The following is a 27824-nucleotide window of genomic DNA, read 5'->3' as shown; positions in this document are numbered from 1 at the left end:
GAGAAGGAGATTAGAAAAAATTTGCAGTTACTTTTTTACGGATGATTTACCTGTTGAGGGATGCAAACATACTGTAGTCACCCAAGTCAGTTGTGTTCACACTAAGTACGACTGAAACAAAATTCAGCACCTCATCATCACTTCTGTGCAGACCCTTTGGAAAGCTGTGCCTTTTCAGGCTCCTATCTTGGATATTATTATTTCATTTTCTTCACTTGAAACCCACTCCTGCACCTAATGTAAGAACAAAATTAAAAAATTTCTGTTTGTGCACCAAGCTATGCTAATTGGAGATGCTCAGATTAAGCTCTCTGGTCATTTTGGTGTGTTGTGTACAGCTTCTCCTTGTTCTCCCCAAATGTGGGCATATGTATATAGATTTTAACATCTGTTAGTCATTTGCACTGGTTTGCAATTTCTGCACAGTATTAGTATTAGTATGCTCAACAATGACTATAATGGCCACTGCCTGGAAAAAAAAAGGAGATTTTGACCCCTGTGAACATCTGCAGACCCAGCAGTTAACAACTTATTGCAACTCATTTTTAGAACAGGGTAGTCAGAAGAACCTTTTTACAGTATGTTAAACTTTTCTTTGACAGCTACCTAACATCATCTAAATGCTCTTTTCGTTTTCATGAATACTCAGATTGTAATAACAATTTTAAAAAGGTGTACACGGTCCACTCAGTGATGAAGGAACTCAACAAAGCGTGTTTGTGCCAGATTGCTTGGATGGATTAAGGTGTTAGGATCCCCCTCCCGTGACACCTTCTGTTTTTGTTGTCTCAGTCAGACAAAACTCCCAAGTGACTGAGTTTAATTCCCTCTTTCTCCGTGTCACTGTTGTCTGTCATCTGCTACTCCTATACTATCTTCTATCTTTGCTTTCCTTGTTCTTTCTTATCTCTCTTCTTGCTTGTTCTGTGTCTCCATCAACCTCTCAACACAGGTACCCACAGCCAGTCAGCAGCCATTCAGCTGAAGGAACCCCAGGGTGGAAAAAGCCAGCGAGCAGAAGAGCACCTCCTAAGCCATCCTGGCACTCTCACCCCACCAAATTGGACTCCAGTTCTCGCAGTTCATGAGGAACCAATGGACCATGAGTTGCAGAGGGGGCAACTGAATTCTGAACCAAACCCAGGGCCTAACAAGAGGGCAATGGAAGGTCTGGGGACTGAAGAAATAGTCAAGGTTGAAACAAGCATAAGCAAGATTAATGGACAAGGTAGCGGAGGTGGGGCCTCCAGCTACTACAGGCCAACTCGCAGGGGATTCCCAAGGCCAAGCACCCATAATCACTTTGACATAAATGAACACTTGCCCTGGATGATTGTACTGCTGCTGTTGCTGGTGCTGGTGGTGATCGTAGTGTGTAGCGTGAAGCAGAGCTCTCAGGTGTTGAAGAAGGGGCCAATGCAGGACCCAAGCAGCATCATGGAGAAGGCAATTCAAAAGAAACCACCTGCACCACTAACTCAAGCCCGAGAGAAGTGGATCTACTATTCCAATGGACAAGGTAAACCTCCTGCATCTTTTGATGTTGGAAACTGCTTTTCAACTGAGGTACACACAGTTAGATCTTCAGAAGAGTCTGTAAGACTTTGAAAATGCACACATTCAATTATTTTGATAACCTGAGGTTTGAAGCTGAAGTTGTGGAGCATAAAAATCTATCTATATCATGTCTCTTAGTTTGAGGGGTTAGGGTTAGGAGTTAGGGTCATTCAGTTAAAATTCAGCAACATGGATGAATAAATGGAGAATTAACCATTTGATGTGAATTTGGGGGCTTCAAAGTTAATCTACTCCTAACCTTTAATCAAGTGACTGAAGAAACTACTAACATGACAAAGGGTGTTACCACGGCCATTGTGTTTTTGTAAACTCAGCATTGTTTATACTAAATGCTCTACATCTGCAGCTCACAGGAGGCAGCAGGCTCTTAGTTACTCAGTGGATATCTCAGGCTAACGATACAGCGTCCGTTAGTTCTTCTTGTGAACTGCGTAGAACCGTCTGTTGATGTTATTGGACCTCTATTGGTATCTAGCCCAATCAGTTTTGCCCCACAGCACATTGTGTGCAGGGCAGTGGTTACACAAGCGAGGATATGACCCTGTTGTACAATCCTGCTGTCACAAACCACCCCAACAGGTGCTCAGGTCGCCTTGCTGCTCTTAGTTCTCCAATTTCATCTCATTGCATCTTTCTTCCCCTTTTCTCTGTTTTACTTTAATCTTCTTTATTGTATTTTTCTTTGTCTTTCTTTTCATTTCTGTTACAAATTTTCTGCTGTTTCTTTAATTTTCATTTTTATTTTTCCTCTCCCCCTCATCCACTGTGCCTTTATTAAGTCTTGTGTCCTATTATCCCTGTTGTAAACCAGGGCCCGTATCCCTAAAGATTCTGAGAATCCTCTCAGAGAGCTCCTAACTTAACCTAAAAATTCCTTGCCAGGAGTTTTAGCTTAGAAGTGATTCCAGAACATTTTCAGTGAACTCTGAGCAAGGAATGGATGGAAAATCCTATCTTAGTGAGGAGGTGTAGTTGACCCCGTTGCTAGGTATGAGTCATCATTTCAAAAGCCGTGATTGGTTGATCCTACAAGTTTGATGGAAATGAGCTTTTGGTGAGAATGAGCAAAGGATGTACCCTCAAATCAATAAACATAATTATACACTCTAATCTTATGCTGACTGTAATTGTAAATAATATTTCACATTCAAGAAAATATCTGGAAAATGAATAGTAAGCTGTAGGGGTTATAGCCTAACATTAGAATCTAAAATATGTGAAAACTTAAACTCATTACACCCTGTTCAAATAATGATTCGTGTCTTATTTGCTCATATCAATATCCTAGCTGGCATATTTTGTACTTTCACTCCCATATGGACCCCATTGAAAACAAGATGGCCTATCTCAAGGGGCTGTCCCTAATGAAGTAGAAATCACAACGTTACAAGTGCCAGTGTGGTCTTAACGAGGGTAACACGGCTCAGCTTTTATCAATGTCTGTGATTGCTGGCTGGTCTATTTGTAAAGGCTTGTTAACAAATATCCTACAAACACAGAAAATGGAGAAAAAAGGACTTGCAAGCCGAACTGGACTGAGGAGCAAGGTTTGTTGCTGGCCCAGTTGGTGAACGAACATAAAGGTATCTCTCCTGCCTCTTCTGTTGGCCATTTTTTGCAGCTGCTTAGGGGAACTCTTAAGCCACTAAAAGTTCTCTTCCCTGCTCTTAGCAGATCTCACCTTAGGAGCCCTTTTAAGCGCTAGGAATCTTGAGGAATAGCTTTTATATTAACTGGGATTGTCGTGTCACTTTTAGGGGAAATTCTAAGAAAACGTCACGACTCTGAGAATTTTCTTAGAATTTGGCCGCTAGGAGCCACTTTTTGCACAAAGATTCTTTAGGGATACGGGCCCTGGCTTTCTGTTTGCTTTTAATCATATCCCTACCTTCTAATTTCCTTTTTGTTCATTGTTTACTTGTTTTTTCTTTTTTCTTTCTGTTTCCTGTCAACTCTCAGCCTCGTACCCATTCCACCCTCCCCTCCACAGTTTCTCATTGCCACTCTCTGTAGCTACACATTGAGCTGTAGGGTTGAATGTTTTCTACAGGCGGAAAACATTCAACCCTACAGCACAGATCTTGATTTCAGATTTCTCCCAAATGTTGGAGAAAGATTTCTGACACAGAACAAGAGACCCAGACTCAGGGGACATGTCCTGACAGAGACACTCAAGTCTCAAGTAGAAATCTGTGTATGTGTGTATGTTACCGTGTGTGTGTGTGTGTGTGTGTGTGTGTGTGTGTGTGTGTGTGTGTGTGTGTGTGTTCTTTGATCAAGCTGAGCCATCCGCTACCCCCTCTCTGCTCCCTCATTGACTGACCACAGAGAACTGGAATAATCTGGTTTCAGCTGCATCAGAGTTGTTGTTTGGTTGGCAAGGAACATTAGTGGGTCAATCTGGTCTCTTACAGAGCGACAAAGAGATATATGGAGAGAAGGAAATGAAGAGGGAACGTGAGATAGTGCTGGAGGTGTGTGTGTGTGTTGTTTGGAGGGGTTGAGGTTTGACACAGGAAGTGTTATACTGTTGCTGGTTAACCACATTGGGCTTTCCCTGCTGTTACCTAGCAGCCCTGATACTTAAGATGCCTGTTATAGAAAGGAAAGGTAGGCAGTTAGAGAAACACAAGTAAATTTTATGAAGCTATCAATTATCATTCAACTTTACAACTCCCAGCTTTACCAACATGGTAAATGTGATGGTCTTGACTTGAGTCAAAGCTTCACATTTTTGACTTATTATCATAAATATAAGTAAAAAAAAAAATCAGCAGAGGTGGGCACTTGTGAACGCTTTAATTTGTTTGCTGTGATTCTGCCTTTTGTTAAACATGGTAGCTTCATAATGGGGGGGTTAATGTGAGACTGAGTTATCAGCTTAGTGTAATGCTAAGATTGAGGTACAGATGAAACTGTGCATACAAAGTGGGTGAGGAAATAGCAAAAAAGCCCAGAGGATGGCTATTGGCTATACAGGTTAAATACAGTTACTCCTTTTTAATCCTCTTGATTTTTTAAAATATAAAATAGGTCTTTCTTTTAGAAGTTCACATGTTGAACAAATGGCTAATAGCAACAGTAGGCTTATTAGATTCAATTCAATTCAATTTTATTTATATAGCGCCAAATCACAACAAAAGTCGCCTCAAGGCGCTTTATATTGTACAATAGATCGCACAATAATAAATACAGAGAAAACCCCAACAATCATATCATATGACCCCTATGAGCAAGCACTTTGGCGACAGTGGGAAGGAAAAACTCCCTTTAACAGGAAGAAACCTCCGGCAGAACCAGGCTCAGGAGGGCGGCCATCTGCTGCGACCGGTTGGGGTGAAGAAGGAAAACAGGATGAAAGACATGCTGTGGAAGAGAGACAGAAATTAAACAGATATGATTCGATGCAGAGAGGTCTATTAACACATAGTGAGTGGCTGGAAAGGAAAAACTCAATGCATCATGGGAATCCCGGCAGCCTCGTCTATTGCAGCATAACTAAGGGAGGATTCAGGGTCACCTGGTCCAGCCCCTAACTATATGCTTTAGCAAAAGGAAAGTTTTAAGCCTAATCTTGAAAGTAGAGATAGTGTCTGTCTCCCGAATCCAAACTGGAAGCTGGTTCCACAGAAGAGGGGCCTGAAAACTGAAGGCTCTCCCTCCCATTCTACTTTTAAATACTCTAGGAACAACAAGTAGGCCTGCAGAGCGAAAGCGAAGTGCTCTAATAGGGTGATATGGTACTACAAGGTCATTAAGATAAGATGGGGCCTGATTATTTAAGACCTTGTATGTGAGGAGCAGGATTTTGAATTCAATTCTGGATTTAACAGGAAGCCAATGAAGGAAGCCAAAACAGGAGAAATATGTTCTCTCTTCCTAGTCCCTGTCAGGACTCTTGCTGCAGCATTTTGGATTAGCTGAAGACTTTTCAGCGAGTTTTTAGGACATCCTGATAATAAAGAATTACAGTAGTCCAGCCTGGAAGTAATAAATGCATGAACTAGTTTTTCAGCATCACTCTGAGACAGGATATTTCTAATTTTAGAGATGTTATGCAAATGGAAGAAAGCAGTCTTACATATTTGTTTAATATGTGCATTAAAGGACATGTCCTGGTCAAAAATGACTCAAGGTTCCTCACAGTGTTACTGGAGGCCAAGGTAATGCCATCCAGAGTAAGAATCTGGTTAGATACCATATTTCTAAGATTTTCAGGGCCGAGTACAATAACCTCAGTTTTATCTGAATTAAGAAGCAGAAAGTTAGCGGCCATCCAGGTCTTTGTCTTTAAGACATTCCTGCAGTTTAACTAATTGGTGTGTGTTACCTGGCTTCATGGATAGATAGAGCTGCGTGTCATCTGCATAGCAGTGAAAATTTATGCTATGTCTTCTAATGATGCTGCCTAGGGGAAGCATGTATAATGTAAATAGAATTGGTCCTAGCACTGAACCCTGTGGAACACCATAATTGACCTTAGTGTGTGAAGAGGACTCTCCATTTACTTGAACAAATTGGAGTCTATTAGATAGATATGATACAAACCACTGCAGCACAGTACCTGTAATACCTACAGCATGTTCTAATCGCTCTAATAGGATATTATGATCAACAGTATCAAACGCAGCACTAAGGTCTAGCAGGACAAGCACAGAGATGAGTCCACTGTCAGAGGCCATAAGAAGATCATTTGTAACCTTCACTAAAGCTGTTTCTGTGCTGTGATGAGCTCTGAAACCTGACTGAAACTCTTCAAATAGGTCATATATCTAGGAATGGCTTAACTTTACAATTGTGTCATTTGAATGAAAAACTAAATCCCCTGTGCTTATTTATAGTGGGTGGACCTAAAATAACCATAACCGCAACCACCCGGCGAAGTTGGAAACAAAATATTTAAAAAAGGGCTTTTAAATAAGGGCTAAAGTTTCAAAGACTCATGTAATCCCACAGCAACTCAAGATTCAGTATGCTTCAAAAACTGTTTTCTCTAGTTCATTCTACCCTTAGATCTGCACAATGTCATGGTGAGCTTTGGTTGTGAGTGCAGGAAGCCCCACCCAGCTGCTAACCTTGTTTTTTGGGTTTAAGAGGTAGGAGCAAAAAGGGCACCTGAGTGGCTGGGAGTCCCAGTTTGATATAAATAAGGATTATTTTGAACTATGGATCATTCAGGTCTACTGTAGTGTAATCTAAGAAGTTAAATTATGGAGCTCCTGGTTTGGAGCTTGTTTTGTCTCTGGTGGATGTGCAAATAAGCAGTTAATTGCTGAAGTTTGTCATGTTAACTTTATATGGTAATAATAGTTTTGTGTTTACAGCTTGTCCTGATTCTGCCAAGTGACAAAAGTAAATGAAGAAACAAAAAAAACAAAACAGTTAGTTGTGCCTCATGTTTTTTTGTTTTATTTCAAATGGGTCTATAATCAGATTACGTTTCACAGGAAATGATCTGGACTGTGTTACCACAATGTTTCTCATTCCTGAATCTCGGAACCAAAAACCCTACTGGTGCTTAAACCGAACAAAAAAAACATTGCCTTGACATGGCATCATAGTACATGTTAGTCTTCTTAAAAGAATGCTGGCAGATAAACAGCACCTGCTAGGATAGATTGGTGTCAGAATCTACAACAACAGGTGTCCCCTAGGATACAGTTCCTCAATGTATGACTATGGGAAAATCATTTGGAAAAACTACTTGGTGAAACTCCTTAAACACATTAAAGTGAATGAAGACTGGCTTTCAAATGAACCTGTTTAAATGACGCTGTGTTTGTGCATTATGTGTGTGTTCTCCTGATTAGATGAGTAATCCACTGCCCATGTGTATGCATTTAGGTGGAGATATATGTATACACATGCAACCCCCAAATAGCCACTTTACACTGCTATTTACTCTCTGGAACATACAACAAAACAGCTTCTTAATACTTCCAAGGTGTGTGGCTGGCTTTGCTTCAAGGTTCTAACGCCCCTTTACTGGGGCCATTAAAGCATTTGTGCAATAAAGGGAAAAAGAAAGGGAAACGTCAAAGCACAGATCACACACATACAGTGTTTGGCATTTGGTCAGGGCTGGCCAGGAAGTAGTGAAATGTGCTACTTCTCCACAGCAGGGGTTGAATGGGGCTCTCCAGGGCTGCAGCCTAGATTTGTGTTATTGGGATCTGAGAAATATATTTGTTTTCTGAAACAAAGGTCAGCAATTAAAATGAAATGAAAGTCAGTGAATATGCTTTGTTATTCCAACATTTAAGACACCTAGCAGTGTCTGAAATGACCTTTCAGATTGTGGTTTGGGTTTACATAGTGATTGGCCAAGTGTGCAGAAGTCAAAAAGAAGGCTTATCGTCTAACTTCTAGTACACATTCTACGCGGCAGTGTTTGTGAACACCTAAGAATATGAATGCCTGTAAGGCATAGCCTAAAGATTGTACTAATCCCATTCATTCATTGTATTAATTATGCCTTAAGACACAAATGACAGACTGAGATCAAGGAACTAAAATCCAACCAAGAAGATAAATTTTGATTAACAGTTCCATGGATTTATGAAATTATCTTGAATTATTTCACAGGAATATACAATTCATAATGAAATATTATCTAGCAGAAATGTGTGTTTTTTATATACTTGATCGGATGATGAAGCCTGGCTCAATCTTTTGCCAGGGGCTTCAACATAAGGCACTTTCAAACCACAGGAACCTTCTCCTATGACTTCTTGAGTTAAAAGTTCACTGTCCTTCTATGTCTGTGCTACACGAACTAGCGACTATCAAAATTCTTAGGAACCCTTTTTTCCAGTATAGGTATCCTTGCACAGAAGCAATGTGCCAAAGAGGTACATAAAGACTTGGCATTTTGGCTCAGTCACAGAGTCCTAGAGAACAGTCAGTGACCCAATGGGAACCACTGATTACTAGGGGTGCAACAATACTCGTATCGATATTGAACCGTTCGATACACTGCTTTCGGTTCGGTACGCACATGTATCGAACAATACAAATTTTTTTTTTTTTTATTTTATCAACTTTTCTTCTGACGATGCTGTCTGTGTTGAGCGCTCAGTGGATCTGCGTTCGACTACTCCGCCTAGGCTGCACTGTCAAGTGCAGATCCACTGAGCACAGCGCAAGCTAGCAAGACAGAAGCTGTGTCCCAAAACGTCGGCTGCATCCTCCGGAGGCCGCATTTGAAGGCCGATTACGTCACAGCCCGGCGACGAAGGCTGTCCCAATTCGTCGACTCCTTCAAATGCAGCCGACAAATGCGTCCTTCATTTCCCCGAATTTGAAGGATGGGTTGTGTGTGTCCTTCGTGGCCCACCATATCCCAGAATTCATAGCGCGGTCCAGCCAAATTTCAGCTGCCAACAATGGCGGCCGCTGCTAAGTTTTAAAATTAGTCTTATTAATCTTTCTGGGTCACAAAATAAACTTTTAACATATTTTCAGGCGAGAAAGTGGCAGTGTAAATTTCAAATATCTGCTTGGTTTATCAAAACATCGCATATTTGCAAAAGTGCGCTGACGTTTTCGGAGACGTCTGTTACCCACCCGCTTGATAGCAAACCGGGGGATTCAATGGTCACTCAAGCCGGCGAGAGCAGCGGACTCCCGGCTTCATCGTTTTCAGACCCCCGCTCTTTCGCTACTCAGGTTAAACATGATATATAAGTCACTCGGAAAACTTAAAAATGTAATTGTTTGCCTTATTTCGGTGTTTTATTTGTTCGTGAGTAAATCGGGTTGGCTGAGATCAAAGTTATTAGATTAAATAAAACTTTATTAATCCATCGGGTGGGTTCCTCCGGGATTTTCACACAGCTGAATAAACGTCAAAAAGAAAACTGATTAAACAGAAGTGTGAGACGGTCGAGAATTTACGCCAGTGTCCTGTTATATTTTAGATAGCAAGGAGCAGACGGCCGAGTTTATTAAACTCCACCGACACAGTGGTGACGCAAATCTGAAGGCTAGACCGTCCCATTTCACAGCCTCGCACTTCCGGCCTTGGGCCGGGTCCTTCGAAGGATGCAGCCGACGTTTTGGGACACAGCTAGAAGCTAAGCTCGTTGCAACATGGCAACTGCCTCAACACTACCCGAAACTGAACCCCCCCCCCCACTCTCATTCAGATCTGGCCTTTGAAACTATCTTGGTTTTCATGTGAAGCATGACCCTGATGGTAAGCGCGTCATGGACAAAAGTAAAACAGTATGTCGGATGTGCCACGCAATGCTCAATTGGTGGGAACTAGTGCATTAGCGTAGTTAGCTTGTTAACGTGTTGACGCCGTCCAGCCCCACGCATGTATTCTGTAGAGAATGTCGAAAAAGCGTCCCAACTAAAAGGTGGAGCACTACTAGTATTTTCACCATTTACAACAGTGCCATAAAGTGCAAAATGAAGAGTGTGTGAAACTGTGTGCTGTATCCCAGACCTCGAAGTCTCAAAGCTTCCTGCCCCGAAACAAACCACCTTACAAAACTCCTATACCGTATTTTTCGGAATATAAGCTGACACTAAAATCCTTTCATTTTCTCAAAAATTGACAGTGAGCCTTATGTATGAATTCTGGTTGTGCTTACTGACCGCAAACTGATTTTATGTGGTACACGGCGCTCAGAAATCTGGCAAAAAATGTTTTAGTACGACTTGGCAAGCTACAAAGCCGCACCGCTTGATGGATTGTTGAAGCATTATGGCTACTGTAGTCAGGAGCCTCGTGGAGTAATACGTACTGTACTTCAATGTAATATTACGAGGATTATTATTGTGTGTATATAAGGACCACAAATGGCACCTTGTTAAGAAACATGGTTACGAAGCGCATTTCAAACTCAAGGCTGTCAGTCACGCAGTAGAACATAGGAACAGAGCAGCTGCGAAATCTGTCTTTGCTATTATGCTCAGCGTCTTTTTAGTTTACATTTTGACTGCACAATTGTAAGCTTTTTGTTATGCATAAAATAACATTGTTTTATTTTATTTATGGAGCATAATTATTTAATAAATGCTGATAAATTTTTTCGGAGTAATTTTTTTCATGTACATCTACGCTGTATGTTAATAAAAGTGCCTGTGTGAGATCTGGGACACAGCTTTGACTAAGAACTCTCGCTACTTTATGGCTAAAAAAAATATATCGAGATATATATCGTATATTGCCATCCACCTAAAGAATATCGAGATATGAATTTTGGGCCATATCGCCCAGCCCTACTCACTAACTAGTTAGAGGATAAACATTTTTTCTCTAGTTACCAGATGTTGCCAGGGGGTTGCCAATTGATCAGTTGCTGTGTGTCAGTGAGCCAAAGGCTACAATGTTGCTAGATATGTAAGCATGTGTTAGCTTTAAATAGAATGACTAATAGCCCTCCTGTTGTGTGCACTCCCACCCACCTTACTTTAGTAATCCGGTCACCATTGACCAGTCTGTTTTAACAGTTCTTAAATTAACATAAGAAACATTTTTCACCACCAAATTCAGTGGCTGGGTCAATGGGTCGTTGAGTGGGTTGTTCAGTGGTCATTCAGTGGGCCATTCAGTGGGTGGTTCAATAGGTCGTAAAGTGGGTCTTTCATTTTGTCATTCAGTGGGGCATTCAGGGGGTCAGAGGCCAAAGGGGGTGTGGGGTTGGGGGTTGGATTCCCATTCATTTTCTATGGCGGTCGCTTTTGACCGGGAACACCACAGATGTATGGGCTCAAAATGTGGTCATAAATATTTTGTACTTGTAAATCACACTCGTAAGAAATAAAATGTTGTATTTACTCCACCCAGTTATGTCAACTGGTTCCACACAACTGGGTTAGTGAAATGTAAAATGTATGATACATTTAATTTGAACAAGAAATTTTAAGTACATCTGATAAATCTACTCAACCAAAACATGCTCTACTGAAACTATAGGATTAAATCACTTTAACAGAATTGCAACTTACTCTATTTAAGTTTGTAAATTAAATAAATCGAACACAAGTTTGTTCAGTTAACCCAACTTTAATAACACTGTGTAAAACTTGTGTGTAAACACTTTGAGTAATTCAAATGCTTTTAGATCTTTTTTCATAAACAATCTTTACATATATTCAAGTGCATTATAAGTGCAGAAAGACAAGATACATAAATGATTAAAACTGGGAAGTGTTGTGATTCCAACATTTTTAACATTAACATGACTTATTTTAAACTTGACTGGGCTACAATGAAAATCCCACAATACAGCCCTGCAAACAGCAGGCAGAAATTACTTTAGTGTCATTTTTGTCCATATTTAGAAAAATAACCTTTGCTTCAAAACTTAAACTGAAGTCCAAAGTTAGGAGCAGTCTTTTTCAGTGTAGTTGGATGTTGGTAAAGGTTCAAGAACAAAGAACGCAGAAAAGTGAAAGGCTTGCAGAAGTTCTTGCAGCAATTCAAACTGAACAGTTTATGAAGTGCAAGGAGAAGGGTTCGAGAACCTTAAAGTTCAGTGTCCTCTATAGTTCAGTGCAGGCTGTTTCACTCAAGCAGTTTGTTTTTCAGAACCTGCACCTTCATGGATAGGTTGTTCCCATCCAACTCCATCAGCACCTTCTGAAGAAATTCAAATGTGTATTTCGGGTGCTTTGGGTAGCTCAGATTTAGACTGTAGATTAGTCCAAGCAGGAGGGCACACCCCTTTGCCACATCACTAAGAGCTTGCAGCACAGTGCATCCTTCTATGATGACACCAATGTCCTCAGGTGTATCTGCAGAGTCTGCTCCTTCATGTCTGACAACATAGACTCCCAAAGTCAGCTGCTCCGTTTCTCTGCTTGCACCAAGATCCACATCCTTTAAATAAAAAGAAAAGAAAAATATAAGTTAACTGCATACATATACATATGGACAAGTAAGTCCACCTTCCATTTCCTATCCCAAATTTAAAAAAAAAAAAGGAAAATAACTGATCGTTTTCCTTTTTTAACTTACCAAGAATTCCTTGAACAGGTCATCTGGCTTTTCATTTAAGTAGACACAGACAGCTTTCAGAATGCACTCCCGTCGAACATCAACACTGGGATTCTGGTGGAGATAAGAACTCAATATGAGGGAAGTTTCCTATTTTGGTTCCTTTCAACCTCTTTACAAAACAAAGTCAAAAATATTAACACATAATCCAGATAAGTGATTAAGCATTAAGCATTTTTGACATTACGTGAAAGCTTTCATTTTTGCTTTAATCAATTCTAGAATTTCTGATTAATGACAGACACAGAAGTTGAAGAAGCATTCAAATAATTTCAGAGCTCAATCAAGGTCAACTAAAACCTTGCACGATACATGCACGATCTGATATCGTCGTGTTGGTGTTGTTCCCAGATCATCATACTAAATGTTGTTCTATGTCCTTGCAACATTGGAATTTCATAAATGCAGGAATGGCTTGGTGCGCAAAAGAATAACGTCACAACAATGTGATTAGTCACTTGCAATGTTAAACCTGGAACAACATTTTCATGATGATCTTGGAACAACACCAACACGACGATATCAGATCATCCAAAATACATACCCCATCCATGGCTGCCATGATTAAGTTGATATTGCGTTTAGCTGTCCCCCCCTTCTTTTTGAACACTCTAAGAAGGTGGTCAGCATAGCGGTCCAGCTTGGCCATGAAAGTCGACAACAAAGGGACCATGGTGATGTGGGTGAACTCTGCAACAACCTGAAACATATTAAAAATTACAACTAGCGAGCATTCTCTATTAATTTTATTAGAGGCCACATGCAAGAATGTTACAACTTTCAGTCAAACATTTTGTATCTTTTAAAATTAACAATTTACAGTACTTTGTTCTTCTTCAAATACAAGTTCTTATGAAAATGACTTGCAATAACAAAGTTGGTAAGAATTACCTCAGTCTCTGAAAACAGGGCAGGCCATCTGTTTTTGACCTCTGCAATGAATGGCATGTCTTTGATGATTTCCTGTGTTCGGTAGGCAAAGGTTTTTTTCCATTTTTCTTTTTATTAGTTGATCATTATTCTTCTTTTTGACCTCTAGTAGAAGAGCTTTCCTTTCTTCCTCAAGGCTCTCTTTAGTTTCACCTGGTGGATAATCCGGACAGAAGTTGACTTCTGCCTTCCTTGGCTTCTTCACCTGGTTGGGACCTGGACCCATGACACTTCGCTTTTCTTTCACTGAATTAATGGTCAGCTCTTGGCAGCCGATGTTCCTTAGTCTGGTTCGATAGTTTGCCATTTTGTATTTCAGGCTGATTTTCCATCCATAATAGCCAGTGACTGAACCTTGCTCCTTTAAGCATGGATATTTTGTTATCAGGGCCTCCGCTACATTATCAAATTCTGCGCTGGAAGGATAGATTTTGTATTTGGCCATTTCTGATGCCAAACTTTGCAATATATCAGATTTGAGTTTGGTACTTGGATGCAGAAGAGTACCATTGTTAAGGAAGGCTTGGTTTCCTTGTTCTAACTGAAACTGCACCTCATAACTAAACTCAGGTATTTGGAATTTCAAGGGCCATGGTTGTGATCTCAGTGAAGAATCTGAGGAGGTAGATTCAGCAGAAGAAAGAATGTCTGTATCAGCTAGTGAACATGGGGTGGAACAGTCATCTCTTTCCCGGGGTGTGGCATTGAGAGAGACTTCATCCGACTCAACTGGCAAGTAAACAACTTTAACTGTGGACTTGTCTTTGATTTCTGAAGGCAGTGTCAAGTTCACAAACTCGTTGTCAAATTCAATGTCTCTGTACTGAAGCCTGAAGTTTCCAGTCAAACCAAACTGCCTTCTAATTTCTTCCTTGAGGTACTCTAGTGAACTGGGTATCCCATTGGGAAGAGATAATTTCGATGCGTTGTCCTCTCCAAGAATGATTCTTAAAGTTGCAGCCATCTTGTTTTCATTCTGGAAAACAAAACAAAAAAAACAACTTTTCTTTTCATTTTGGTGGAATTTTTTTGCAACTTTATTATATGTTAATGTTTCTTAATGAAAACCAATCTAAAATTTAATTTTTAAGCCTAGTTTATACTTCTTCGTCAGTGTGGGCAAGGAGATGTGCCGTGTCATTTTGCGCAAGGCAAGCACCCTGTAGCAGACTCGCAAGGACAGACAGAGACATGCCCAAGTTTTTAGATAAATGTCAAACGCCATGGACAGTGCAAGCCTGTGATTGGTCAGCAAACTACTTCAATTCAGGAAAGTCACTCTTCCGGTTTTCTCACAAAAACAGTGATTTAAGAGGTAAAGAGAGAGTAAATAGCAGAGTTCTACCATGGAGCACATTGAAGAACATCTAGCTGATGAAGTCTGATGATACAAGCTTTAAACAATTGGTCCCGGAAGGATTAAAAGATAGCGAGTCACATGAGTTGTGCCAGTCTCAAGAAGCAATGCACCACCTTGCTGTCCTGGCAAATTGCTTTGAAACAGTCACAAAGCAGCGGAGAAGTTTGAAAGGTTCAAAGCTCCATCAGTCTGCCTGAGTGTATGTATTGGTCTCCTGGTAGAGAAGTATAAACTAGGCCTTGTGTTACTCTAAATGTGTCAAAGATCTGAAGTCACTACTAAGAAAAAATTAAACTTACCAGCAACATGTACAAATCTTTTTAAGGTTACCATTCGTAGTGATCCAACTTTGTATTCAGCCAATGGATAGTGGTCAGCAAGTTCCTTCTGATCAACTGCTGCAAACTCTCTTGTTGGATGCAACTCAAAGGCTCGATAATGTTCTCTATAATAGGAGTTGAGTTTTTTAACAATAAAAGTCAACTCGTCTTTAATAATGCACAACTGCATTATTTCTGAAAATCCTGGAAGACCACCACAGGATCCATGTACAACTATCATGCCCTTTTTATATCTGATACCATTGACAGTGACACTTTGGGCCAGGTTTATTTCAGAGATTTCTGGGTGCTTCTGTACAAGCGAGTTCACAACATCATCATGAAGGATATCAATTGAGACTCTTGAGGTTTGCAAAACTTCCAATGAAGACTTCTCATTGTCAGGGCGAAGCAAATTATAAGCAACCATTAGCTGATGCTTGTTTGCCAGTGTAAATGTTACATTTCTGAAATTATGTATGTGCCTAACAACCTGCTTAAAAAAGCTATGTTTGGCCTCGAACCGCATAGTCCATAATGATACAAGAGAACTAAAACATTTAATCATTTCAGGATAGTGCTCCAGAAAATGATGTTTTGGCAACAACTTTTGATCAGGAAAGAGTGCTTGGTAGCATTTACGATGATCTGAGATTGTGCACTCCAGATATGCAATAGATTCTAAAGTATGAACATTTGCCACAACCAAATCTCCAATATCTTTCAAATACAATATCACCTGCCATGCAGGTTCATCAATAGGAACAAGTTTTCCAACAATTAGTGGAAGTAATCGAAGAAGGCACCAATTTTCATGTGCATTCCCACCAATTGTGTGCTTCTGCTGCAGGTTTTTGGGTAACACATGAGGACGGTTAGTTTTATCCCCACATTTGTAGGGAAAAGACAGTATGAGATTATTCAGATGTTGAAGAGTAAATAACTTTTTAGATATTAGCACTGCAATGCACTTTGCCAGTTCAACAGGAACTATGCCTTCGAATAGATCGTGGACAATGTCAGGTGGGTATCCACTTATCACATTAAAGTGAGATAAGCTCTTAGTTAAAACACATCCTGTCCTTACACCAAAGCAGCTTACCCCTTTTTCCTCACAGGTTTTAATGTGCAACTGATGAACCTCCTTGGTCCCGCGGTCAAAGACTCCTGATTTCACTTCGAGCTTCTGGATGTCTGAAAGCTGAGCTGTACAAAAGCGGCAAAAGTATTTTCCTGAGAAACTCTCAATAAATCCAGCTAGGCCATGAGCCCCAAGATTATCAGCTATAACGCACTGAACTGTCCCTTTAATGAATGACCCAAGCTGTGGAATAAAAACACCTTCCTGCTCTAAAGTTACTAGATCATGCAACAGTGGCTCAAAAAGTTTTTGATAGCCGTATTCTTTGACAAAATCCACTTTGCACAGCAGTGCTAAATAGATTGATGAAAGGGCTGAGCTGCTACCAGGGGGCAAGTTACCAAAAGTCCAGCATACAGCACAAAGCTTGTGTTTCTTGCGTGATGTTCCCAATGGATTGCAAACTTCAAAATCATCTACATATAAACACAGAGAGATCTGCAAAACTTCACTAGAAAAAAAAGGATTTATTTTGTAATATTCACCATCTTGAAAACAAGTGTATTGGTTATTACTTTCAAGGCAGGTTGTGTAGTTGTCAACAAGCTTATCAATTATATCTTTACGGCAAAGTAACTGATGTAAAGACTTCAGCAGGGGAACATACTGAAAAGTCTTATTGGAATATGCTTCAAGTTTATACTCAACAGGTTCCACAACTTCAAAATATTCTTTATAATATTGTTTACGTTTAAATGAGGTGGAAAGCGGACCACCCTTCGCTATAGCTTTCACCACAGGATTATTTGCATTAATGGCAAGGTTAACTTCATTAATTATTTGAAAGTCAGCCTGAACTTCGTGCCTCCTGAATACCTCAACAGCGGTTGTGTTTGAAATGGGCACTACAGCGGAAGTAAAAATGAAGTGTAATTCTTCCAACAATTCATCAATGGCAGAGCTGGGTACATGTGAAAAAATCTCTGATTTGAGCAAGACAGCAGCAAATTTCCTAATTATGGTTTCCTGCAAGTTCTCATTTTCAGCTTCAACAAAACTAGGACCACTGGAGTTAGAGTGATTTTCTCTATCATCTGTTAAGTGTTCCTCAGATAGCTGATCTTCATTTACAAACCCTTTCAAAACTTCAGGTTTAAAGTCTTTTTCTGTGCAATTTCCATGTTTTCTATTCTTATGCGATTTGAAAGTACCATATATATTATTTTGAAATGAACAGTTTTGAAAGATACAAGTGACTGTCTCAAAACACTTAAGATGGTTGTTTATATGGGAGAAATACTCTTTAACTGATATCAGTTTGCTTCCAGGACACAAGGAGCATGTAAAGATAACTGTTTCTCCTGATCTACTTGAAGAATCAATATGACATCGACTCAAATGTGTTTTGAGAGCATTCCATGTTTTAAATGAACAAGGGCATTCATAGTATGTGCATGGATATGAGTGTCTTTGACCATAATGGCCATGCTTTAATCTGTAATGCTTTAGTAATTGGTACCTTGTCAAAACACTTTCAGCACACTGTCTGCACTTCCATATTTAAAACCTAGGAAAAAAATGAAAAAAATGAAGTTTGTTAGTCATCATCAATAACTGATTTTTTTTTTTTTTAAAGAGCATAGATTTGTTTATCTATTTTGTACATGTTCCATTGATACCTCAAATACTTACAACCACATCTGAGCCACTTTTGTTGCATCTATTGAGAGACAGAACTAGCTAACCAACCTAAAATGAAAAGGGAACACACAAATTGTTACTTTGATGAGCAATGGAAACTGATACAAGGAGTTAAATGCATTATATATAACAGTATTACACATTATTCTGCACTTCAATGACAACAGATGAACGCATGTCTTATACTTTACAAATCAAAGTGTTAATCGCTCAAATCCCCGAGTTTGACACTAAACCAGAAATCAACATGGAGTCGAATTCTTTCAAACAATGTAGCAACTTAATTGATCCATGTTTCTAAAACACACTATACATACATTTCATTCTTCAAACTACAGGATCGCTGGCGCTCCCGGCGGTCATTACTGATGTCAGGCAGCAGGTGCGGTAGATGTTGGGAGTAATTTTAAAACTATCAGTCTTAGTAGGCAAGTCTCACCTTAACAGGAATCACAAAAGATTTTGGAAAATTACACCGAAGCGGGTTCAGCAATATTTGTTAAATGTCTTCATACTTCTAACACGTGAGAGAGGTATACAAGCTAGAGCAGCGGTCCCCAACCTTTTTTGCGCCACGGACGGGTTTATTGCTGACAATATTTTCACGGACCGGCCTTTAAGGTGTCGCGGATAAATACAACAAAATAAAACTAGTACCGGTACCGAAAAAAGATGATTTACTCATAACCAGTGTTGGGACTAACGCGTTATTAAGTAACGCGTTACAGTAACTACGTTATTATTGTGGTAACGAGCACGGTAACTAGTTATTATGCCAAAACCAGGAACGCGTTACTCGTTACTGGGATTTAGATAGGCTCGTTACTCGTTACCGTGTGGTGGATATCGCGAGCTTCCACAGATTCAATAACATTAGCAAGTGGTGGAAGCCAGCAGGTGGATGAAGGAAAAGGGAGGCAAGAGGAGAGACCGAGCGCGGGCGCCAGTCCGCGTGTCAGGTGAACTGAACTTCAGGTAAGAAGTTATGACCTGCAGTCTATCTGAGTCAGATATAAACCAAGTTTAGGTGGAGTTTATTTTCGGTATGCTGACATTTTCGTACTGCGTGCTAGCTAGCATGACGGAGTTTCTATACAGCTGGGTGGGTGCTATGTTACTGATGTTGAACTTTATTTTGTTCATACGGTTAATTATTAGAGTTGCCAACCGTCCCATAAAAAACAGAATCGTCTGGTATTCAGAGAAAATATTACGCGTTTCGTACTGAGGTGAAAAGGAACACAGTTTGTCCCGGACTTCAGCTACAATGAAAAAGACACAAAGTTGAAGCTGCACAGCTGCCTCTTCTTCTCTCATTCTCTCCTCTCCTGTTTCTACTTCAATCACGAAACTGATCAATGATCAGCTGATTGGCTTTTCTCTCTTGTTTATTTATCGCCCACTTTGCGCCAGAAAGAGGAAACCAGCGGATGTCGCGTTAAACAACAGCAGCACGTTTAAGCTTGATCAGCTGTTGTTAGAATTTATTTAATATTAATTTCTAGTATCAGCTGATGTTTGCTGGAGCCACAGCTGTAAAGCTGCTGGTCATGATATCGGTTTGGTTATCTGGTGAGAGGGAGACATGAAGATGAAACCAGGAGATGTCCTTACTGAATCATCAGAGCTGAACAGGTGATGGAGAAACAGGTTTACCTTTTAGGTGACATGAATGAGTTAAAGTTATGAACTGTTTCTGAGAGACAAATAACACCAGGATCCTTTTCTATGTAGCTGACAGCTGGTAACTGTGCAGGGGCGGATCTAGCAAAGTGTTGCCAGGGGGCCAGGTAGGGCATTAACAGGGAAAGGGGGGCACAAGGAAATACTTTTCTTTATTATTCTCATTTAAAATGTCTCGCTTTTAAAAAAATAATTATCTGAGTCTTACAACAAACGATTGATAGATTGATACATATATACCATCAGAACAGTGTACATCACTGTCACAACAGTGTTTGTTTTCATTCAAAGGCTTTATGATTTTTCCTATAATGGTGGGCGGTCTCTAGTCAAAATGCCGGGACGATTTTTTTTTGTCCCAGTCCAGCTCTGTATGCAGCTCATCTGCAGTCTGGTGTTACCTACATCTTCCTATTCAGAAGGCAGAATTTCCAAGTTCTGAGTACAATCAAAAGCACCACGACTGCAGTTTTTGTGTTGGATGTAAAAAGCAGGCTAGAATCATGGCGGCGGTCAACGACAGTCCAGGCGTGGGATTTCTCTCGTGGAAATGTGCACATTATTTTTTCCTTTCTATTGGTAGGTGGCACAGTGCACTTGTGGCAAGTAAGCAAGCTAGAAGACTGGCAGTCTGGCTGGGTATCCAGTTACGGAAGCAACACATTAACAAGAGAATTCTGAGTAAAACCAAAGTTACTTTCCCTAGTAACTAGTTACTTTGAAAGTAACGAGTAACTTGAAGTAACTGAGTTACTTTTTTAGAGAAGTAACTAGTAATGTAACTAAGTTACTAATTTAAAGTAACTTACCCAACACTGTTCATAACACACGTGAAAAGACCCAGGAAAACCAAGTTAATGATAAAAACGATAACAAAATAACGCTGAAAACCGATAAAAACCCTGAAAACCATACATTTCACACCTGAGCCTCAACTCTCACGGTCCGGTACCAAACGACTCACGGACCGGTACCGGTCCGAGGCACGGGGGTTGGGGACCGCTAAGCTAGAGTGTTAAAAAAAATTTACCAGGCATCATTTGTTTAAAAAAAAATGCAAAAGTATTCCCGAAATTGTCAGATGTTTATCAACTAGTATACATTAATCAAATTTGTCATCCTTAAATTGTTGTACTTACCAAATAATCCTCAGATGGCGATGGATTCTATCCAGGATACTAAGCACATGCAAATCTCAGTTGAAAATGGCGGATGATCAAACTTCCACACTGCACATGTGCAAACTCAGAAGTACAGAGAGCCTATTAGGACAATCCTCTTTAAATTAAAGTGCTCTTCATTTTAAATGAACTTTTTACATTGGATTTAATTTACTGAATTTTGTTGTATTGAAATATTGTGTTGTTAATTAAATTTAAAACAACATACTTGTGTTTAAAGTTAAAAATCAATTGGTGGCATTAGTTTTAACATAAAACATTTACATAATGCTAACAACATCAGTGTGTCATTTCTTAGAGTGCAGTTTTGTACTTGTAAATCAGGATTTGTATGTGTAAAAAGAATTTGTGTGTGCGTAAAAAAAGATTTGTATGTGTAAAAAAGATTTGTATGTGTAAAAAGAATTTGTGTGTGCGTAAAAAAGATTTGTGTGTGGACTTAGCCAAAAAAAAACCTCTGCAAGTTACAAGTACGAATTTTGACCCTATTTTTCTTCCTTTCCTCTGATTGGTCAATGTCATGTCAATCACAAATGTAACAATCCAATCAGAGAACAGATGGGTTTGGCTGTCGGAGGGCACTTTTTGAACTGCAGGTCCTTGAAGGGTAATACAGTTTGAAGCTGGAGGATCTCTATATAAATATCCGATAGCAGCTAGGTCCCCTAACTTTCAGCAGCTGTTGAAAGGATAAAGTTGTGGTATGTCAGTGGTTAGAAATACCATTATTACTTTAGGATTAGTTTAACACAAAGTCAGGGCTGACCCGGGACCATTGCTGTGAGTCACAGTGCGCAGCATAAAAGTCCTTTCACATCGGACGCAGGATGTGCTGCTAATGCTAACTAAAAGCAAAGGATCCAGAATTTGTTGTGCTGGCTGCTGGGGTCTGTGGGTTTTTGCAGCAGCTCTACCTGTACTAGATGCACCTGCTCCTTGTCGTTTCTGTCTCTGACTTTATGTCCTCTACAAGAGTTTCTGTATTTCTTTGCTAGTTCTTCAAATGCTCAACAAAAACATGTATGCTAATTCATAAGGAAGAAAGCTTTGTAATGAAGACTGTCATTTCCAAAACACTGCCCACCCCCCCGCGGTCCGCAGCTCTGTTGAAAAGGCTGTGGAAGTCCCTGTATTAAACACATAGACCTGTGACACAAAAATCACCAAACTCGGACGACCACAGACTGTTTTCCTTCGTGGTGATGAAGGAAAACGCTGGGTTGGCATGTAAAAGGGCATTTATTCCCTTCAAAGACCTGCAGTTCAAAAAAGCGCTCCTCGACAGCCAAACCCATCTGTTCTCTGATTGGATTGTTACATTTGTGATTGACATGACATTGACCAATCAGATGAAAGGAAGAAAAATAGGGTCAAAATTCGTACTTGTAACTTGCAGGGTTTTTTTTTTGGCTAAGTCCACACACAAATCTTTTTTTACGCACACACAAATTCTTTTTACACATACAAATCTTTTTTACACACACACAAATCTTTTTTACACACACACAAATTCTTTTTACACATACAAATCCTGATTTACAAGTACAAAATATTTATGACCACATTTTGAGCCCATACAGATGTAACAAAGTTGATTAAAACACTCAAAAATCAACGATAGAGGTGCTCATCACTTTTATATGTTCAAATGCATAGTGTGGAGGATGTCATTTGGCCTCGAGGCAATGGGACGTAAAACACAATATTTATAAGTTTTTTAATTTATAAATTGGTCAGATTTGACCCGAACACGACAGGAAGGATAGTGAAGTTCCCACTTTATTAAGTCTACTGCGATGAAAGAATTACAGCGCAATGTTGAGGCAAAGAGAAATCTTTGAGTTATTTCTCAGTTTGATCTGGAAAGAGCTGTTTCGATACAGCTTCACTGTTCCATCTGTGCCAGGTGTAGCATCATAGCATTTCAGCAAGTGGATAGCGCTACAACTTAAAACTGCAACTCCGTTCTTTCCATTTGAGCAGGTTCCAGTTGCCTGGCTAACAGCTTTCATGGTTGAAACCCTGCCTTTGCAACTACGTTTTCTGTACTGTCAACAGATAGCTGCTATCAAGACATCCATCTATTTGTTGTGGTTGTAGATGTTGTTGTGCCAACCAGCAGTTGGCTAATACATGACTTTAGCGTTCCTATTTGTGATGCAAATGCATACAGCAGATATATATTACTTGGAAAATTCAACAGTGATCAGATAACCTAGGGGAGTCCCTAAAACTCTTTGGACCGAAAAGTGCTTTTTGACACTGCATAATGAAACTGATATGTGTTCCTTTCATCGCTTGTGTTTGAGTATGTAATAATGTAAAGTGATGTGATTATGTTTCTCATACAAGGTTTGTTGCTTTATTAAAACTGCTCTTTCCAATCAGTCCAAAACAGCTGTGACATTTGGTGTATGCAGTTTTTAGTGATGGCTTGCAAACATGGAAAAACACACATTGTATTCCTGTCTGATGACATCAAATAAAGGCAGGCTGCACTTAGTGTGGTTCCAGCCATATTATTTACAAACTATATTTCCAAAGTAAGTTGCACACTGTTGAGGAAAACATGAAGGAAAACAACATTCTAACTACCCACCATCCTTCCTCATTAAACATCCACACCGTTAATAATGCCAGGTTCCACATCCAAGCCCAGTGGGGAGTCGTGTTAGAATATACTTTGTGCAGTAACAGGGTGGGCTGGGGTAGCCTGCTCTCTGTTCGGCCTGGGATTGATTGTGGAGTAGAGTTTGAGGGGTTTGTTGCCTGGTTAAAGGTACACAGTTCCTGTTGCACTCCCACACAGCCACATAAACTATTCACTAATTTATTGTTTTGTGTTCCTAAATTGGGATGAACGTGAGAGGACTATCTGATGTGATTAATTCAACAAAATGGTATTTGTAAAGACGCTGACGCACACAGCACCCTGCTTCCCATCGTGCTACACAAAATAACGATACAGAGGTGAGACCACCTGTTGGATCTAATGTTTGTTTTCCCCAATTTCCCAATTCTCAGTTGGGTTTTAAGGAGTTTCCTGGACCATGTTCTGTAGCAATATTATCAGTAATTGGGGCTTACTGCATGTCCATATTACTGAGAAGTCTAATATTCTTGAATTCTAAAATTTTAAGTGTTAACTGCTTAGACTATGCTTTTATGCTAATAAGTCTCAGAAGTGGTGTCATTGGCATTGCAATCAGGTCAAAATATTGAACTCCCAACTCTTAAGAGTTGGGAGTTCGCCTTGTAATTGGAAGGTTGCCGGTTCGAGCCCCGGCTTGGACAGTCTCGGTCATTGTGTCCTTGGGCAAGACACTTCACCCGTTGCCTACTGGTGATGGTTAGAGGGCCTGGTGGCGCCAGTGTCCGGCTGCCTCGCCTCTGTCAGTGCGCCCCAGGGTGGCTGTGGCTACAACGTAGCTTGCCATTACCAGTGTGTGAATGTGTGTGTGAATGGGTGGATGACTGGTTGTGTAAAGTGCTTTGGGGTCCTTAGGGACTAGTAAAGCGCTATACAAATACAGGCCATTTACCATTATGTCCAAAATCATGCACAGGTCAACATTTATGCAATATACTTTTATGTTGTTTCTGCGGCTCTCTTTTCAGAGGATTTATTGTGAACGTGACGTTCTGGGAACAACTAGAACTATCAATATCAATACTACAGTCTAAATATCAGGAGAGCAAATCAAAATGCTTTCAGATGTGTGGCTACATGTTGGTGACCTTTTCCTGGATTCTGGCTCCACTGACAGGTGAGTCATGACTGGTAATCGGCGTGGGTGGCATGTTGAACCTCGCCAGTGTTTGGTTCAATTAACATCACATTTAGGAGGTCAATTGAAAATGAATGAGAACATGTATGCAAGCTAGTAAATGTAAAAAGACAGAAAACAAAAACTGAAACATGTCTGTGGGTCTGGGTTTGGGTTCTGAGGGGTACAGATGAGACCTGTAACAGATGGTAGGTATCCTTGATAAGGACAGTTTTATCTTTAAACAAACATTCAGGTAAACTCAAGGATGAACTGATTTGATTTTCTTGATCAAAAAGTCAGTGTCACGTTCATGATATAGAGTAGAATAGAATAGAATAGAGTAGAATGCCTTTATTGTCACTATACATGTACAGTGAGATACAGAGCATCTCCTATGCAGTGCAAACGTGTGTGTGTGTGGGTGTGTGGGTGGGTGGGGGGTGGGGTGCGAACAGTTCTGCAGCACCATATACATATGAACAGTATTTAGACTAAAAAAAATATATCAACTCTGAACACCATGCTGCCAACTTCAGGACTTCCTCTCTGTAGGCTGCCTCATCCCCCTTTTGAGATGAGTTTGACTACCGTAGTGTCATCAGCAGCTTTGATGATGAGATTGTTGTTGTGGGTCGAACTGCAGTTGTGGGTAGAGAGAATACAGGAGGGGGCTCAGCACACAGCCCTTTGGGGAGCCGGTGCACACCGAGCACAAGTCTTACAGTCTGGGGCCGGTTTGTAAGGACGTCCTTTATCCAGGCACATGTGAGGGGGGGAGGCCAAGAGTGACCAGTTTGGTGATGAGGATGTCCAGGATGATTGTAATGAAAGCTGAGCTGTAGTCCACAAAGAGCATTTGGACGTAGCTTTGCCGCTGTTCTAGGTGGCTCAGCACAGAGTGGGGGGCTATGGCGATAGCGTTTTCTGTGGATCTGTTCACGCGGTATGCAAACTGGTAGGGGTCGAAGTCTGGGAAGAGGTAGTCCTTGATGTGCTGAAGGACTAATCTCTCGAAGCATTTCATGATTGTGTGTGCCCTGGGTGTGAGAGCCACAGGGCGAAAATCGTTCAGGCTAGTGATGGGAGACTTCATCGGCACTGGGATGATTGTGGCTGATTTTAGACAGAATTGGATGGCTGCCTGATCCAGTGAGAGGTTGAAGAGTCTGGTGAAGATGAGGGTAAGCTGGTGGGTACATGCTCGTAGCACCTTGCCAGGTACTCCGTCTGGACCGGCAGCCTTCCTGGGGTTCACTGCTAGGAACACATGTCTGACATCATGTTATGTTACAGTGACTGGAGCGGTGCAGGAACCAGGTAAGGATGGGAGCAGAGCTGAAGTAGATGAGTGCTGGTGTTGTGGTGTTTTAAAGTGGACGAAGAAGCCGTTTATTTCCTCTGCTGTACTGTATGTTTGTAAGTTTTCTCCCCAACAAACACAAAAATGTTGACGAAACGGTTTGCACTGTCGTGCCTTTGGTTTCATTCTATAATACTGGACTTATTTTTCTACGAAGGTTTGAACTTTGAGAGTGTTTAAACAAGAGAGAAAAGTGTGAAAATGTTCATGCCTGTTTGAGAAAAGTGTATAAAGTGTGTAGTGAGGGGTTTTACAGCCTTAAAACATCTATAATAATTGTAAAAAATAAATTTGGCTTCTTCGCAGATATTACCTATCGCAGGTTATTTTTGGAACGTAACTCCCGCGATAAACAAGGCACCACTGGACTTTAATTGTCAGTTATGAGTTCATATCAAGTTGGTTTTAACAGTAACTCAGATTTTTTTTTAAAAAAACTGACTCAATAGCAAAGATTTATACATTTGTATTAGTCAGTTTTTGTAATTATGCATACAATAGTTTTGAACTTTCAGTGATTTAGAACACAACATTAAAAACAAATCTCTCACAACTGTTAATCAGTGCTTCTGATCAATGGAGGAAGAGAAATAGGTAAAACAACCCCTTCCAACCTTCCAGTCATTCATGCAAAAATGAAACACTTTCTTAATCCTGTGAAGTCATCAGTGATGAGACTAAACTTTAACTCTGTGGTATCAAAAAACAAATTCACAGATTTTTCCACTAAGGTCTTGATATATAGGGGACAAAGAAAGTAATCATGCCTTTTGCAAAGTGGAGTAGCTGTAGCTCAGGAGGTAGAGCAGGTCATCTGCTCATTGGAAAGTTGCTAGTTTAATCCCTGGCTCTTCCAGCCTGCATACCAAATATCCTTGGGCAAAATACTAACCCCAAATTTCTGTCTGATGAATCCATCAGACTATGAATGTGTGTGAATGCTAGATAGAAGAGCACCAAGGTCAAAAAAGCATAGAAAAAAGGGTTTGTATGCATGGTTGTGAATGAAGAAAGTTGCATAAAGTCCTCTGAGTGTTCAGGTAGAGAAGATAAAATCCTCTATCCAAAAAAAAAAAAAAAAAAGTACATGTAAATGCATCTGCTGACTGAAATAGTAAATAACAAGACCTATGTAGGTTATTTAAATGTGTCCAGCTAGCTGTGGCAGTGAGGCATGCAGAGCTGGGGGATTTCTTGTCTGTTGTTGTGTTTTATGGCCAGCGATGTCGATGAGAGTCGACAGTCTCCCAGCCCAGAAGGCTGGCACACGAGGTCCTCTGGGTGGCTCCAGCATTTGTGTGAGTGTATTAATCTAGAGTGTAGTAGGGGATTGACTGTGTGTATGTATTTATATGTGTCCATGTGTGTGCTCTTTCAGTCATGAGTTGTAAAGCCTTTTGGACTGGGAGAAGCTTGTAAAATGAGGTCAAATGAAACTGATCTGGTCACTTCTTTGTTGGGTTAGTTTAGAATTAGGGCTCTGATTTCAGCTTAGATTTAGCTTCATACGTTTGGGTAAGGAAAGGGTTCAAAATTTCAGATGGGAAATTAGAGTAAACACGTTTTTTTCTACAAACGTGTACAGACTTCACGTCTGTGTATACCTGCTTCTTGGCTTGAGTGTTCTTGCATCTTTGTGTGTATACGTTTATGTGCGCATGAGTGTGTGTATGTAGATGCTTAAGCCTTCAAGTACTATTGCTGGCTAAAATGCTTTTAATCTCTCTGCTCCAGTCTCTTTAAATAATCCCAGATTTATGCACTTCACTATTAATCAGAGATCAAATTGATCCTTATTGAAAGTGGAAGAATTAATCCTTTTTTGATGCTGTGTTAATGTAGTACAAGA

The 27824-nt window shown here is 40.2% G+C and overlaps 2 protein-coding genes and 1 long non-coding RNA gene across 4 annotated transcripts in view; 1 reads left to right on the top strand and 2 right to left on the bottom strand.

The window, feature by feature from the left end:
• Positions 1–27824, top strand: part of tnfrsf21 (tumor necrosis factor receptor superfamily, member 21) — a 72042-nt gene that overhangs the window by 22986 nt on the left and 21232 nt on the right. The window contains exon 3 of one of the 2 annotated variants that reach the window (XM_031732721.2): positions 953–1519. The exons of the other annotated variant lie outside the window; for it this stretch is intronic. Coding sequence (XP_031588581.2) covers positions 953–1519 — 567 coding nt within the window. The remainder of the gene's footprint in view (positions 1–952; positions 1520–27824) is intronic. 2 annotated transcript variants of the gene reach the window in all.
• LOC120433356 lies at positions 11601–15725 on the bottom strand. The gene is made up of 5 exons (XM_039599507.1): positions 15179–15725; positions 13481–14495; positions 13134–13289; positions 12551–12643; positions 11601–12412 (listed from the first exon to the last, which is right to left on the bottom strand). Exons 2-5 carry the CDS (start codon positions 13535–13537, stop codon positions 12098–12100), a joined length of 621 nt encoding a protein of 206 aa, XP_039455441.1. The 5' UTR covers positions 13538–14495; positions 15179–15725; the 3' UTR covers positions 11601–12097.
• On the bottom strand, positions 16334–20904 carry LOC120433357. The gene is made up of 5 exons (XR_005608515.1): positions 20804–20904; positions 18299–18420; positions 17973–18029; positions 17800–17847; positions 16334–16405 (listed from the first exon to the last, which is right to left on the bottom strand). It is a non-coding gene; the product is annotated as an uncharacterized LOC120433357 (long non-coding RNA).

The sequence above is a fragment of the Oreochromis aureus genome, linkage group 15, assembly GCF_013358895.1.
Source record: "Oreochromis aureus strain Israel breed Guangdong linkage group 15, ZZ_aureus, whole genome shotgun sequence".
Lineage (NCBI taxonomy): Eukaryota > Metazoa > Chordata > Actinopteri > Cichliformes > Cichlidae > Oreochromis > Oreochromis aureus.
The sequence above is the reverse complement of the archived record's forward strand: the minus strand, read 5'-3'. Positions and strand labels throughout refer to the sequence as shown.

Coding starts and splice junctions, on each gene's coding strand:
- LOC120433356 (XM_039599507.1), bottom strand. CDS start 13,537: ATGCCATTCATTGCAGAGGTCAAAAACAGATGGCCTGCCCTGTTTTCA. Junction 13,290..13,480: donor CCCTGTTTTCAGAGACTGAG/GTAATTCTTACC, acceptor AATATGTTTCAG/GTTGTTGCAGAGTTCACCCA. Junction 12,413..12,550: donor ACCTGTTCAAGGAATTCTTG/GTAAGTTAAAAA, acceptor TTTTATTTAAAG/GATGTGGATCTTGGTGCAAG.